The 15039-nt window shown below is 34.5% G+C and overlaps 1 protein-coding gene across 1 annotated transcript; it reads left to right on the top strand.

The window, feature by feature from the left end:
* The first annotated feature begins 1303 nt into the window (after positions 1–1303).
* Positions 1304–12470, top strand: LOC140875749 (uncharacterized). Its single transcript, XM_073279535.1, has 8 exons — positions 1304–1385; positions 3572–3681; positions 4305–4342; positions 8969–9054; positions 9494–9602; positions 9796–9809; positions 11049–11150; positions 12102–12470. The coding sequence occupies exons 1-8, from the start codon at positions 1332–1334 to the stop codon at positions 12231–12233; spliced, it is 645 nt and encodes a 214-aa protein (XP_073135636.1). The 5' UTR covers positions 1304–1331; the 3' UTR covers positions 12234–12470.
* The last annotated feature ends 2569 nt before the right edge of the window (positions 12471–15039 follow it).

Here is a 15039-nt window from a genome sequence, read left to right as displayed (position 1 = left end):
TAAAATTTTCTTGTATCATTTTTTTCCTTTTTATAATTTACATTTAAATACTTGATAATAATGCACCAACTAATTAATGTTAATATGGAAACAAAAATAAATAATTCATATATTGTGCACTTTCATTTCAATTAACATCGTTATACTTTTAAAAAAAATACAAATGATTAAGAATGTGTATGAGAGACATCTTTATTGAAATTAATATTGAAATTAATGGTTTCAAGAAAATTAGTGATGAACATTATATCGGTTAAACCGAATTAACCGATCGAACCGAATGAATTCGAAATTTAGGTTTTAATTTTAGCATATTTCAGTTAATTTGGTTCAGTTTTTGGTTTCTGTATAAAAATAAAAATAAAAATCGGTTAAACGAATTAACGAAATTATAAAAAATTATATTTTAATTTTTTTATTAGAATTTACATATAATTTATGGTATTTGTTAAATGTTTATATATTTAATATTGTTACTTTTTCTTATTTTAAAATTTTCAAGCATAATATGTTTTATTATGATAAAAATTTCATATTAAATTATTAATTTTATAATTTTTATTAGTAAAATAGTTAAGAAAAAAATAAATCGATTAATTTGATTATTGACCAAACTAACCTAGTTTAATTCGGTTCTGTTACGTTGGTTTTAGCATAAATTCTGTTCGACTTGATTAACCTAAAAAAATTGGTTTTGTTACGTCGGTTTTTCTCTTCCATTTCACAGTTTTTTCTTTTAAAAAGTGAATGAAAAAAAAAAAGATAAACATAAGAATTTAACAATTTCAACGAGGGAAACAAAATGAAAAAAAAAAGGAAACAAACAATCTAAAAATAAAAAAGATAATATATATATATATATAAAGGATAAAATATAAAAAATTAATATTTTGATATAAATATAAAACAAAATCCAAAACAATAAAGAAAAAAAAAAGAATTAAAATATATTAATAAAAGAAAAAAATTAAAAATTGGGCAGCGTTTACCCCCCACAACATCCCTATTGTGGGGATGTTCACAGTAGGGTTCTCATCCCACTATAAACTAAGCACTTCTTAGAAGGCAACACAAGCTAATATTATGTATTTGATTTATTTTTGAGTTTATTTTAGTTGTTTTTCTTTCCATTTTTTTTAGTAGACTTGTGTAAGTGAAAAGTGCGAAAGTTTAGGCGTCACCCCTAAAAAAAAAATAATAATAATAATAAAAACTAATCTTAACTTTAGGGCCAAAGTGCAAAAAGAGAATAATTTGTGGAGTAAATTGTAATTTACAGTAAACCATCTACCATTTTAAAACCGGGACTGGACTTGACAAGATGTTAGGGTATGGAAATGGTTGCCGTTAAATTACGCCCCCTTTTGCCTTCTCATTATCCCAAGGTTTGTTTGAATTTTAGCTTAATAGTACTCATTATTTCGTTTTTACTATAATCTTCAGTTGGATGGTTTCAACATTGGTGATTGAGCTGCAGTTCATGTTATACGTGGTGTATTAAGAGTAAGCAGAGATGGTTTTCAGAGAAGATATTGGCTATTAATCTACTTATGCATGCCGGATTTGGGGTTTTAGTTGGTGGTTATTTTATTTGAGCTAAACGTTAAATTTGAGTTTTTTTGGTTGCGCCATAAGTTCAGGTGCATTTAAACTTAGATTGAGTAGATTTGAAATACCTCTCTCGTTATTTTTATGCGTTTGTATCAAGAATGGTAGTGGATTTTCACAAAAAATATAAATCCTTTCACCCAAATACAATATAAAGGTTATTTTATTTTCGCGTGGTCTGAAATTTGAGTTTTTGCTGTCTGTATGATAAATATGTAAGAAGAGAACTCTAGTTAATTCCCAATAATTTATTTTATAAAATTTCGACTTGTTGGATTTTGTTATGATTTTCAATAAATAGGAAACTTTTGGGTTTTTGAAAAATGTAGCAGTAGGAATCTGCATTTTTCTTGCACTTAGAAGAACTCCATGTAGAAGTACTAGAATTAACTCCTTGTTTTTAGGATAGTTGTGTTGTGTTGGAGTTCAGCCAAGGTTATGAATTGATGCACTAAGCTGGATGGGCAATAGAAAAATGAAAACTTAACAAAGCTTATATGGATGCTGGAGATGGAGTATTGCTCAGGCATGACTGTTTTTAAGGAAGTTTAACTTGGTAATTGGGGCTGAAAAATGAATGAGGGCAAAACTAAAAATGACCTCATGTTGGATGAGACTGAAAGGGTGCTATCCTCCACCAGATTGGGTTTTGAGACATTGATGTCAGCATCTTCATCTTACTATGAATGCCAATCTGATTCGTGGTTTTTTTTATTGAAAATGATTTAGTTGGGCATTTTATGCTGTAATTAAAAGCGGTGAACCAGCTATTTTCGGCCTAACTATGCGGTTTACTGACCATGAAGAAACATTTATCTTCAAAATATTTTGAAGAGGAGGAACCGATCTGCAGAAATGTTAGATATTTAGAGTGTTTTCGATAGTGCCAACAAATTTCCTTAAAGCAGAAAGACTTTGTATGCATGCCAAGCTTCCTTTAGTCATCAAGTTCCTTCTTCTTTTGTTCTGTGCCTCAATGACTTGACCGATTATTTGACATTCTGAAATAAATATCAAGGATTCTAGCCTTGTATTTTTAAAAGGCATCTCTTTCTTTTTGTTTTCTATTTTGTCATTTAAATAAGATTTTCCAACAACAATTATGTATTTATGACACCTTTTGATATTAGTTGGGTTGGACTTTGTATTGTGCAGGTGTCGTAAGAATCCTTAATTTTTTACTAGTGAGTAGAGTCGTCAATTCAGGTTTGGCTCGTCGAGCCAATCCGCCCCGCCATTAAAAAATGGCCGGTTGGGTTGTGTTAGTGGTGGCCCGTTTAGAGCTGGGCCTAAACGGGTTGACCTGTTTGGGCCGCGGCCAAGGTGGGGCGGGCCGGCCCACCAGTGTTTTTTAAAATTAAATTTTAATTAGTATTTTAAATAATTTATGTATGGTTAATAAGTTTTGAATGATTTATATTATTTAAAATGATTTATATATGATTGATAAACTTTAAAAAAATTATATGATTTATAATAATTTATGTATAATTGCTCAATTTTGAAAATTTATTATTTATAATGATTTATGTATGCTTAATGAATTTTTAAATATGTATATCATTTCTAATTGTTTATATATGATTTTTTAAAATTTCTTTCATATTTTTTTTGAATTTTTTTTATTTTTTGGCGGGTTGGGTTTGTGCTCAAGTTGACTTTTTTTTTTCTTGATTGTAGTGTACCATGGTCTCTGACGGCATAGGCATTCTTTTTAATCCTTATTTCTGCCTGTCTCATTTATTTTGTATGATATGTTCACTATATTTTGTGTAAAACTTGTTGCTCACAGAATGTTGTCTTCTTGTGGTGAGCCATATATTTATTCATATTTTCTGTCTGAGTTTTATAAAAATTACATGTTCTTAATGAAAATAATCATGAAACTGCTTGAACAATGAGCATACATGAAGTTTCTTTGCTAGTTACGATTTTGACAAACAAACTTAGGTTTATTGAACAGATAATCACTGTTTCGAGGCAATTGGAAGATGTCTTCATTCCATATCAGTGGTGTAAAAGAAAATGCTTTTCTCTAAAAGTAGGATATGGTGCGTATCAACTTCAAGAGAGGTAATTCTTGATTTTTAGTCTGTCAAATTCAAATTCACCTTTAATTGTCATTGCTTCACATGAGCAACCATCTTTGTTTCCTCTTTTTTGTTTTTGAACTTTGAACAATAATGCATATTTATATTTTGCTCCTTTGTCTAAAATTGGAGCATAAAAGTGATGAAGTGAGAAAATTTTTCTTGAATAAAGTCATCATTCATCGGAATAAGAATATGAATAATTCATGTGATCATTCTGTATCCTTTGATTTGGTCAAAGCAAACGTCAGTCCTTATCACGATCACCACCATAAGATAATTGATCAAAGTTCTTGTGACAATTAATCTATTCAGAGATTCATATTTGAAAACAAATACATGAAAATCTGTTGTATTATTAAGCTAAATAGTCTGGCCAATAGGTTTTAACTATAATCCTGGCCATTTGGCATTGAATTCATCTTTCACTAGAAGTTGGTTGCTCTTTGTTGGACTAATACCTAATTTTTATACGTAAACTACACTGAATTCTGCGTGGAGTCTGTTATTCTGGCTATATTAAAAAATTTTGTATGCCTACGAGAACATGAGTTCATGTGATGTTTTGATGAATGACAAGTGTCAATAATTTTTTCCCTTATGCAGAACTACCGATAAATTCTCTCTTCAGGCCGTATCACCAGGTATGAAAGTACGGTATTTTTTATTTGAATGGTTTAATGCTGTGTTTGGATTGTTTGAATAATTTTGATCTCTGAGAATTTTACATTCATGATCTCTCAATCTAAACTCTTTATTATAATTATAATTGAAGATTTGAGAGAAGAATTAAATCTTATTTCCACCGAATACAATATTTATACAAGTAAAGGATACAAATCAATCACCACAAAATTAGGACTAAATCTTAGCTAAATTCCATAATTAATCTAATATAATCTAATCTAATCTACTCTATATTTACAGTAGAATCAATTCCTAACTTTGTTCCATTATTCTACACTCCCCCTCAAGTTGGGCATAGATATTGTACATGCACAGCTTGTGACTAAGTTCTTCAAAGTTAGTTCTTGGAAGAGCTTTAGTGAGTATGTCCGCTGTTTGTGATTTTGTAGTAGTATGGATCAATTGTATAATTGCCTTCTCAACTTTTTCTGAAATGAAATGTCGATCTATCTCGATGTGTTTCGTTCTATCATGATGCACAGAGTTCTTTGCAATACTGATGGCAGCTTGATTGTCACAGAACATCTTGATAGGTTTTCCTGTAGATATCCCCAATTCTTCCAGCAATCGATGTATCCATATTCCTTCACAAACACCCAGAGTCAGAGATCTAAGCTCAGCTTTTGCGCTACTTCTTGAAACTACAGATTGTTTCTTACTTTTCCAAGTCACAAGGTTTCCCCAAACATAGGAACAATATCCAGATGTTGACCGCCTATCTGATATGTCTCCTGCCCAATCTGCATCTGCATCTGAGAAAACTTCAACATTTCTGTCATTATTCTTTTTGTACAGCAGTCCTTTCCCTTGTGTCATTTTCAAATATCTCAAAATTCTCTTCACAGCTTCCATGTGTTCTTCTCTTGGATTGTTCATAAATCGACTTACAACACTAACCGCAAATCCGATATCAGGTCGAGAATGTGAGAGGTAGATAAGGCGTCCTACAAGTCTCTGATAGCTTCCCTTTGGCTACAAGTCGAGCTTTCAATCTCTCAATACTTCCATCGGCCTTGTGTTTAATGGTGAAAATCCACTTACATCCAACCGGTTTCTTTCCATGAGGAAGATCAGAGATAACCCATGTGCCATTCTTTTCCAAAGCTTTTATTTCTTCATTGACTGCCTTTCTCCATTCTGAAGTCTCCAGGGCCTCCTGGATGGAATTGGGAATCTCTACACTATCAAGCGTAGTGACAAAAGCTTGATAGGAAGGAGATAATCCATCATAAGAAACAAATCTGCATATAGGATGATTAGTGCTCACTCTAACACCTTTCCTCAAAGCAATTGGAATGTTCAAATCATCAGTATAAGGTGCTGGATTTTCAAGACCAAACTGACCAGTAGCTTCTGTACCTGAGTGACTTTGAGAAGGACTTGAACTCGGCTGAGATTCCTGGTCAAATGTGGGAAGAGCTGGCTGCTCTATTATCCTCTCGGGTCTTCTTCTCCTCGTGTAAACATGAAGCTCATTATTTGCAGTTTGCGTTGTTTGAGAATGGCTAGGAATCTGATTTTTAGATGGGGTTGTAAAAAGATGACTTTCAGGTACGTCTGAAATTTTATCAATGACTTCAGATTGACAACTGATAATGGGCAGAGAACTGAAAGGTGAAGGAGTGGAAGATAATGGTGAGTGATCCTCAAGATTTATGGTCTCAAAAAACTGATATACTCTCAAATTCTCCCCCTGCATAACAGTTTTGGTATAGAAGGATTGGTGCTCAAAAAATGTTACATCCATAGAGTTATAAACCCTTTTGGTAATCGGAGAGTAGCACTTATATCCTTTTTGGTGTGAGGAATACCCTATGAAGATACATTTGATGGATTTGGGGTCCAATTTACTGCGATGTTGCTGATGTATATGAACAAATGCAGAGCACCCAAATATTTTTGGATCCAAGTTTGAGATGATTTTTGTATGTGGAAAGACTTGGAGAAGGGATTGACGAGGTGTTTGGAAATTAAGGATTCTGGATGGCACTCGGTTAATGAGGTATGTGGCTGTAAGAACTGCTTCCCCCCACTAATGTTTAGGCACGTGAGTGGAGAACATGAGAGACCTTGCTACCTCCAACAAATGTCTATTTTTCCTCTCAGCAATCCCATTTTGTTGTGGGGTATCAACGCAAGAACTTAGGTGGATTATTCCCTGACTCAAGAGGAAGTTTCCAAGAGCTGAAGTGAAATATTCTTTGGCATTGTCAGTTTACAAGTGTTGGATTTTGGTTTGGAATTGAGTTTGAATCTTGAAAGTGAAATTTTGAAAAATTTGACCAACTTCTGATTTTTCTTTCATAAGAATACCCAAGTCAATTTGGTGTGATCATCTACAAATGATACAAACCACCGAGCTCCTGTTATATTTTTTTTTCCTTTGAGGGACCCCATACATCACTATGAATCATGGCAAAGGGGTGAGAAGGTATATATGAAATTCTGGGATAACTACTTCGAGTATGTTTCGCATACTGGCAAGTCTCACAACTGAAATATTTGGGATTTTTATTGATAAATAAAGATGGAAACAATTTTTCTAGATAAAAGAAATTTGGATGTCCTAGACGATAGTGCCATAACATGATTTCACTATCCTTATTGACACGAGGACCTAAGTTTGGCTGGCTCTTAGATGACACACAACTTGCATTTTGAGCTTGTCTTCTGCGAGGAGTGTCACCCTTGAGGAAATAGAGTCCGGAGCTCATCTCAGCACTGCCAATCATCCTCCCCGAATCCAATTCCTGAAATTCACACAAGTTGGAGAAAAATTTAGCTTCACAATTGAGATCATGAGTTAATTTGCTGATTGATAATAAATTACAATCCAGATTAGGAACATGAAGGATAGAATTCAGATTCATATCCTTTGCAACCATGACTGAACCTATTTCAGCAACTTTTGAGAGAGATCCATCAGCGATACGAACTGTATAATTCTCATTACACGGGCTGTAGTCATGAAATACAGTTCTATCTCCCGTCATATGTTCTGAAGCTCCAGAATCAATAATCCGTTGTTGACCGTGTTGCTTATTCACTGTAAAGGCATTTGATAATTTACCTTTATCTGGCTACATTCCTGTTCCAGAAGTTAGATTACTCGACTGTGGCGTAGGATTTTGATGTAGGAGTTTCTGGAGCATATCAAGTTGTTCTTTAGTGAAGGGGCAGCTTTCAATTTGGGCTGGTGTCTCTTTTGCAGCAGTGGTATAATGGGCACGGCTTTCCTTTTCCTTGAATGTTTTACGTGGCTTCCAATCAGCTGGTTTTCCATGAAGTTTCCAGCATGTTTCTCTATTGTGTCCAGGTCTTTGGCAGTTGTCACACCATGGTCTCCCCTTTTGCTGGCGATTTTCACTATAGCTATTTGGTGAAGGCCCTCTTGCTGCAAGGGCAGATCCTTCAAGTAATGGGGCAGGGCTTTGAGTTCCCATCATAACCTTCTTCCTACTTTCTTCACGACGAACCTCTGAGAAAGCCTCCCTGATCTTTAGAAGAGGTTTGGTCCCCATTATTCTCCCTCTGACTTCATCCAGATTTTTGTTCAGTCCAAGAAGGAATTTGAAAGTTCGTTTCTGCTCCACAATTCTCCGATACAACTCTGTATCATTAGGACATGTCCAGGAGTGAACTTCAAGCAAGTCAAGTTGCTGCCAATGTCGAGAAAAAGTGTTGAAATATTGGGTAACAGAGAGATCTCCTTGTCGGAGGTCATGGAGTGCAGCTTCAATTTCAAATGTTTCTGAGGTGTTTTCGGAATCCGAGTATGTTTCCTTCACAACATCCCATATTTCTTTTGCGGTTGCATAGAGTAGGAAATTCTCTCCTATATCATTATTCATTGAATTCATTAGCCAAGACATTACCATGTGGTTTTCAATCTTCCACACTCTGAATTTTGGGTCTGTCTTCTCAGGAGCAGTGACTTCCCCCGTAAGATATTCGTCCTTGCCTTTCCCACAGATATACATCCATACGGACTGCGACCACTGGAGAAAATTATGCCCGTTGAGTTTGCGACATGTGATAAACAGAGAAGAGTTGTCGACTCCTGCGTGGTTCACCGCTGCAGTCGGTTCTGTTTTGAAGGTCATCTCACGAGTTGGGCTTTTTGTTTCAGCGGCCATGTATGAAGGAGGCTAGGGTTTTGAGGGTAGGTTCTGTCTGATTTTTACGATGAAGAAGGCTAGGGTTTTGAGGGTAGACTTTGATACCATGAAGATTTGAGAGAAGAATTAAATCTTATTTCCACCAACTACAATATTTATACAAGTAAAGGATACAAATCAATCACCACAAAATTAGGACTAAATCTTAGCTAAATTCCATAATTAATCTAATATAATCTAATCTAATCTACTCTATATTTACAGTAGAATCAATTCCTAACTTTGTTCCATTATTCTACAATAATAAATTTAAAATGCGACAACCGTTGATATTTGAAATCAAGCTTTAAGTCTTCTCGCTATGTCAAATTCGTTAGCCCAAATAAAATCTTATCATCCATCCAAACACATTATAAGATAATTCTAAGAGGAAACCTTCATTGCTTTATGGGATTGTTTGGCTAGTTGTGCAAGATAATGGAGCTTCTTCTCGATCATTCGAAGACTTCACAGTTACAACCAGCTACACTGATGAAGATTACAAATTAAAGGTAAGTGAAAATTATCATTCCATGTTTTTTTAAAATATTTTTTGTTACCCAATTTTGATTTTTCTCTTGTACTATTATATATTCAACTATGAAAAATGTTCTTATATTTTGCTTCTTTTCCGACATACCGCTGGTCCTCAAAAGAGTTATCTTCATCTGTCCAACCAAATACAACTGTTATGTAAAGGTGGCAATACCTTGAGGAAAAATATGTTTCCTAATATTAAATCATAAAGAGTATTCCTACTTTATTCAATATTTTTTGCAACAGCAAATTGAGCAATAGTCCTTATAATTAGTTTGTTTAAATCTGTCTGTGATTGCGATCGAAATGGTATAAACACAAGGTGTAATTATGCTCTGTTTATGAAGAAAGGTAAATACCTCTTCCTTTTCTTCTTTTTTGTTTATTTCTTCCACCTTTCACTGCTTTTAATAGATCACAACAGAGGTGTCTGGTACGAAAACCCAAGAAATTTTTGATGATGTGTTCTCCAAAATGGTTGCTGCTGCCCAGCCGATTCCAGGATTTCGAAGAGTTAAGGGAGGTTGCGATCGAAACCTAACTAATCATGAAAAGTTCAAAACATGCTTGTAAAAGTCTCTTAAGGATCTACTGAAGTTTCTGACGGTTTATTTTTGAATTTTCATGTGGTTTCTAAAATTTTCACATATACTTGTCTAACATTTTTCTGATTTATCACCCTTGTCCTCCTATCTTCAATGCTTGGAATCTCTCAGGGAAGACACCTAATGTAAGTTCTACAAGTGTTCATTATACAACCTTTTCATGCATTATTTTTGTTATGTTAACTTACATTATGAGTTCAGTTTAACAGAATGCTCACATGCCAGATGTTTGAACATGAGCCTCCAATCTCTTTAATGTGGAAAGTCTTTTGTCACGCTAGATAGTTGATGTTTCTAATTACATAAAATTTGTGATTATATTATCATTATTTTGTTGCATATTGTGATAAAGGGACAGTTACTGCCATTATATGGTATCTTGTGAAAGAAAAATGTTCACATGCATTAACATTGTGCAACACCATGCTTGCATAGTTGCATTCTTTACCTTTTGGTAATGTATGGTGGTAGACTGAGGAATTTACGATAGAGGGGTGATTGTATTTATTTTGGTCGATGAAGCTTATGTTTTCTTAAATCTACACATTAAATTCTCAGTTACTGAAAGTCCAAAATGTGTACATTTTGGCTCAAGATTGAGTGATCCTTAGCCTTTGCGCCTCAACACAAACTAAGGTGCAGCCCTTCAATGCAGCATGTGATTTGAACTTAACGCCTCACCCTTGGTTTGTTCGCAGTTCAAACACACCTTAATGTGGGACAATAACTCCAGAATTAGATGCTAGATGATCGTAGTTCCTTTTCGCTTATAAACTAGTATTTGTTTGTTTTATTGTTGTTAAATAACTTGTAAAGTACATTTTAAATTATATATATTCTATTCAAATACTTAGATTCTATAATATTCTTAGATTCTATAATATTTTTCCTTAGGGCACTTAATTCAATAAAACACACACCCAGACTTGCGTCTTACGACTAGGATCCACGATGCCCATGTGCCTTAGTTATCCTTGTGCTTCTATTACCTATGATTCAATTTGAATTTTCTTCTATTTGGGATTTCCCCTGGATGTCCTTTTTTCTTTCACGTGTTCCAAATGGTTTGTTCAAAAATTTAAACATGAAGCTATAGCATACTTTCGGCGTGATATTTATAAGTGCCATATACAAGTTTGCATGTTCAATATGCTTAAACTTTAGATTTAAGTTTTGTTTACAATTTATTTAATCTATGTTGAAACAACCTCTTGACTTGCAAGTTGTAAAATGGCTAATAAATTGGAGCATCATGCTCTCTTTTCTTGTAGGTACAATGAAAAACTCCTTGTTTCTATATTTTAAGTAATTGAAACACTTCATTTAGTTCCAACTTTTGTTAAGCTAATTAATGGTTCTTGCAGATACCAAAAAACATTCTCTTGGAAATTCTGGGACCGTCAAATGTTTATGAGCAAGTTATCAAGAAGGTTATCAATGTTATAGTAGCTGAATATGTGGCTAAGGTAGAAATTCTTTGTGCTAGTTTTAGCGTTAATACTAAAAGGGAAATGATTTTTCTGAGCGTAAGGGGATTATTTTTGTTGTCAAAAAGTATAAAAGACACCTCAATCAAAAGAGATAACTGCTTTGCTCAACCCTCCATGGGCACCTTAATGAAAGCTGAGTTTGTCGCATATTACAGTATGCCTATGTTTCTGTTTTATTGCAATAATCCCTTGCATACGGCGCAGATCTTGGCTATTGTAGGAGAGTAGGCAAAACTTTAAGTATAAAAATCTTTGGAATACGAAGGGCCAATGACATTCATAAAAAAAATTAAAATTGAGGGGGGCGACAGCCCCTGCTACCCCTCTGACTCTGCCACCTTGTAATGGGCAACAATCCAAACCAGCAGCCCAACAAGGAGGCCCAATAAGGAGATATCAATTAGCTTCAGTCAAGGGATAACGATGGGAATAATTAAGGATGTCAGCCAGCTTTAGTCAAGGAATAAAGACCTCAATCTGCTTTAAAACTATAGGATTCTAGTTTCCTAATTTATGGTGCTTTCTTATTCTATTGCATGATTACTCGTTATTTCCTTATTAAAATAATATTCTGTTTGTATTTAAGGGAGAAAAGAAGTGGAATAAGATATGAAATTAGTATTCCAAATTCGTGAGTAATAAGATCGTGAGGTTCTCTTGAGAAAACGAGCCTCAAAACTTACTCCATCAAAAATAGGTGGAAAAGGCAGAAAAAGCCACAAACACTTTAACGTGTTGAAGGATCAACCGAGTCTCAATCGCCCTATAACTAGATCCTTTACCCAGGGCCATAACACACCTTCTGCATGAACTGCTGCTTAGTTTTACTGATTTTCTGAAAGCGGTGGAAGTGAACTCTACTTAAATCCAATCATTTCATTTTGTTTTGTTTTTCATTTTTCTTCTTAATGGCTCTCAAAATCGCAGGAATGTTTAACAGTTGGTAAGGATTTGAGAGTTCTACAGAGTGTTGAAGATCTTGAAGCACAGTTTGAACCAGGTGATATATTTAGATTTGACGCTGTCATTTCGGTGTCAAGACTGAAAAATGAGCAGTAACCACTTGAAAGTTAACTTCCTTAATTTTCTTTACTCTATCCATTGAAATTCAGAACAAAATTTCCATACTCATGCTTTGCCCCGTATGTTTGATTATTAGCTCAATTAAATTTTTTTAGGATTTTTCTATTGCTTCTTATGTCACATTATTGCTCCCCAAGAAAAATTATTTGTATTTGGAGATATTAATCTTGTTTATTTATGTGTATTACCTTAAACTCGTGTATATTTCTATATATCCACAAGAGAATGTAGAATTATCAGCTATTGAAGAGAAGATTACAAGTGGATGTTTAAGATTATTTGAGGGTACATAGAATTAATATAGCTGGACAGAAATTTATTAGACATGATTACAGTGAACGGGAATTGGTATGTAATCTGCTTAGTTTCTAATAGAGCACATTACGGGAAAAAAGATTCAGGTAACTGTTCTTTATGTTTTGTGCTATATGTCCTACATGGCCTCTACAACTAAATATGAAATGACTAATAAAACTCTCCCTCCCTGCGGCGCCCACCTGATACTATTTCCCAAGGTTTTCTAAGATGAATTTTATTTTCAAGGTTCCTCTCTGAATCTCTTTTCTTTATCATTTCTTTGGATTGGTAACTTCATATCCGAATCTACTTTTAGTTTTGGTGATGTTACTACCACTGTCTGTAGCTTCAGTAGATAAAGTTGCCTAGAAAATACCCAAATTTGATTCATGAACAAACTTGATAGCCTTCCTTATCCCATTTTCCATGTAATGCGGTGCATGGTGTAGCAAACTGTAGAATTCCGCCTTGTAATGTTCAACGGTCATTGATTTGATCCAGGAACAAAAAGGGTAGAAAATGGGGAGAAGATAGAAGAATATTAAGGAAAGTTAGGCAACATTATCCACAAATTTCTTAACCAGATTCCATGATATCCCCATACATAGAAATGATCATGTGAAGGAGGTCAGAAAATATCCTTTTGCCAAAATCATCCAAAAAATTTGAAACGGTAAGGAATCTTGAAGGAAACATTGCTTGAAAAGCAGTTTTGAGGTACTGTTCGAAGTCTATTTTCTAGAACGTTTTCATCTTTGATCCAAAAATAAACGTGTTACAAATGTGTTTTTAATGACCGTGCATGCTGGCCTTTCGTCAGAAAAACATTGAAAAATAGTTTCTGTTATTAATCCGTCCGATATAAAAGTTGCATATTATAGAAACCACCACGCGTACTGAGAAGATTTTTGGGAACTAAATCCAGCGGCAGAAGGATGAACGTTTGGTTTATAATGTTTCTCGGATGTCAATCGAGGCTTTCTGTGAAGGTTAAGATATTGTTCTTTGAGCATAAAAAACTTTCTTTCATTAACTTGAAATTAAATCAAACTTCACAGCATTGTTCAAAAAGAGACGAATGGCATCCATGCTATCGATACTATTCTTTTTAAAACAATCTCGAGCAAATTCATGTGCTACATTATTTGTATTTCTTCTGCAATGGTGAATGGAAGCCTCTGATAGTTGAGTACACAAAAGATTGATTTATTCAACAATTGAAACATCCATTGATAGTGAAGCTGGTTGTTGACTTGTTGTATGGCAGCTAGTGCGTCTGATTCTACGGTACACTTAGTCCAACCAAGTTGTATTGCCTTCAAAATCTCATAGCTATGAGTTCGACAATATGCGGAGTGAATCGACCCGGAAAACAGGGCGTCATTGCAAAAATAGCATGTCCATTATTCTATTACGTCATACCAAACCAACACTAAAACTATCCAAAGAGGCATCCACAGATGAACATCTTCTCTTGTCGGTGCTTTCCCATCATAAATCACTTTGTTCCTTTCAATAAGTACAAACTTTGCAAGATCATTAGCAATGCCATGATCTAACACCCAACTAAACAAATCAACAAAACTACCCCCCGCGAAAACTCTTTAATATCAGCAATAAATCTGCAACCTTCCAAGTTTTTTTCGCCATCCTGCAACATCAAAATGAAAGAGAAATAGTTCCTGGCTCTGTTTTGAACAACGGGCATGAGTTGTCGACCGGAATTCTCCTCACTCGCAAGTTGTTTCTTATAGGGAGAGCATTAAAGAGTGCTTTCCAAAAATAAATCTGTATTTTAGTTGGTAGCTTCAAATTCCATAATTTCTTTAGACCACACTGCAATCCATTACTATCCATCTGGTCGCTCTCTTGAGCTAAATAGCATCTCGATTTAACTTGAGTAATCTCTATTAGAAGTATAATGCTATTATCGACTTATCATCTCGATATCGGTACCCAATTGGAATATACATAATTTCGTCTTGGTCCACCTTCCAGAAAACATTATCAACCACATCCCAATTCCATCCACCTGCCTCTGCATCAAATCGCAAACTCTCGAATTTTCTCGGTCGAGCATAGGGATCGTGATTGGCTTAAACATTTTTGGACGTAGGAGCCAAGGATATCTGAAAACAGATACATTTTTGCATGAGAAATTTCACCATCGCAATCATTTCGCTATCAAGTTTCTACCCCCAACAACATAGTTTGTCACACATAGGATGGACAAGAACCAACTGGTGCATCGAAAAAAGAACGAGAGGAAAAGTAATTGGCCTTATAAACCATTGAAAGCAGATGGTCCGAATTAATCAACATCCTCCAAGCGTGCACTTAGCCAATAAAGCCTGATTAAAATGCTGCAAAGGACGAACAATTCAGTACTATGCTTTTGTATTTTTATGGCGATCATTTTTCCATATTCCATTTTTAGTAGCAACGTTAGTGTTTCGATTGTTATTAAGAATTTTTCTTCATTATT

This window comes from Henckelia pumila, chromosome 1, assembly GCF_033568475.1.
Source record: "Henckelia pumila isolate YLH828 chromosome 1, ASM3356847v2, whole genome shotgun sequence".
Taxonomy (NCBI): Eukaryota; Viridiplantae; Streptophyta; class Magnoliopsida; order Lamiales; family Gesneriaceae; genus Henckelia; species Henckelia pumila.
Note: the sequence above shows the minus strand (reverse complement) of the source record. Positions and strands in the feature narration are given on the sequence as shown.

Coding starts and splice junctions, on each gene's coding strand:
- LOC140875749 (XM_073279535.1), top strand. CDS start 1,332: ATGGAAATGGTTGCCGTTAAATTACGCCCCCTTTTGCCTTCTCATTAT. Junction 1,386..3,571: donor TGCCTTCTCATTATCCCAAG/GTTTGTTTGAAT, acceptor TTTATTGAACAG/ATAATCACTGTTTCGAGGCA. Junction 11,151..12,101: donor TAGCTGAATATGTGGCTAAG/GTAGAAATTCTT, acceptor TCAAAATCGCAG/GAATGTTTAACAGTTGGTAA.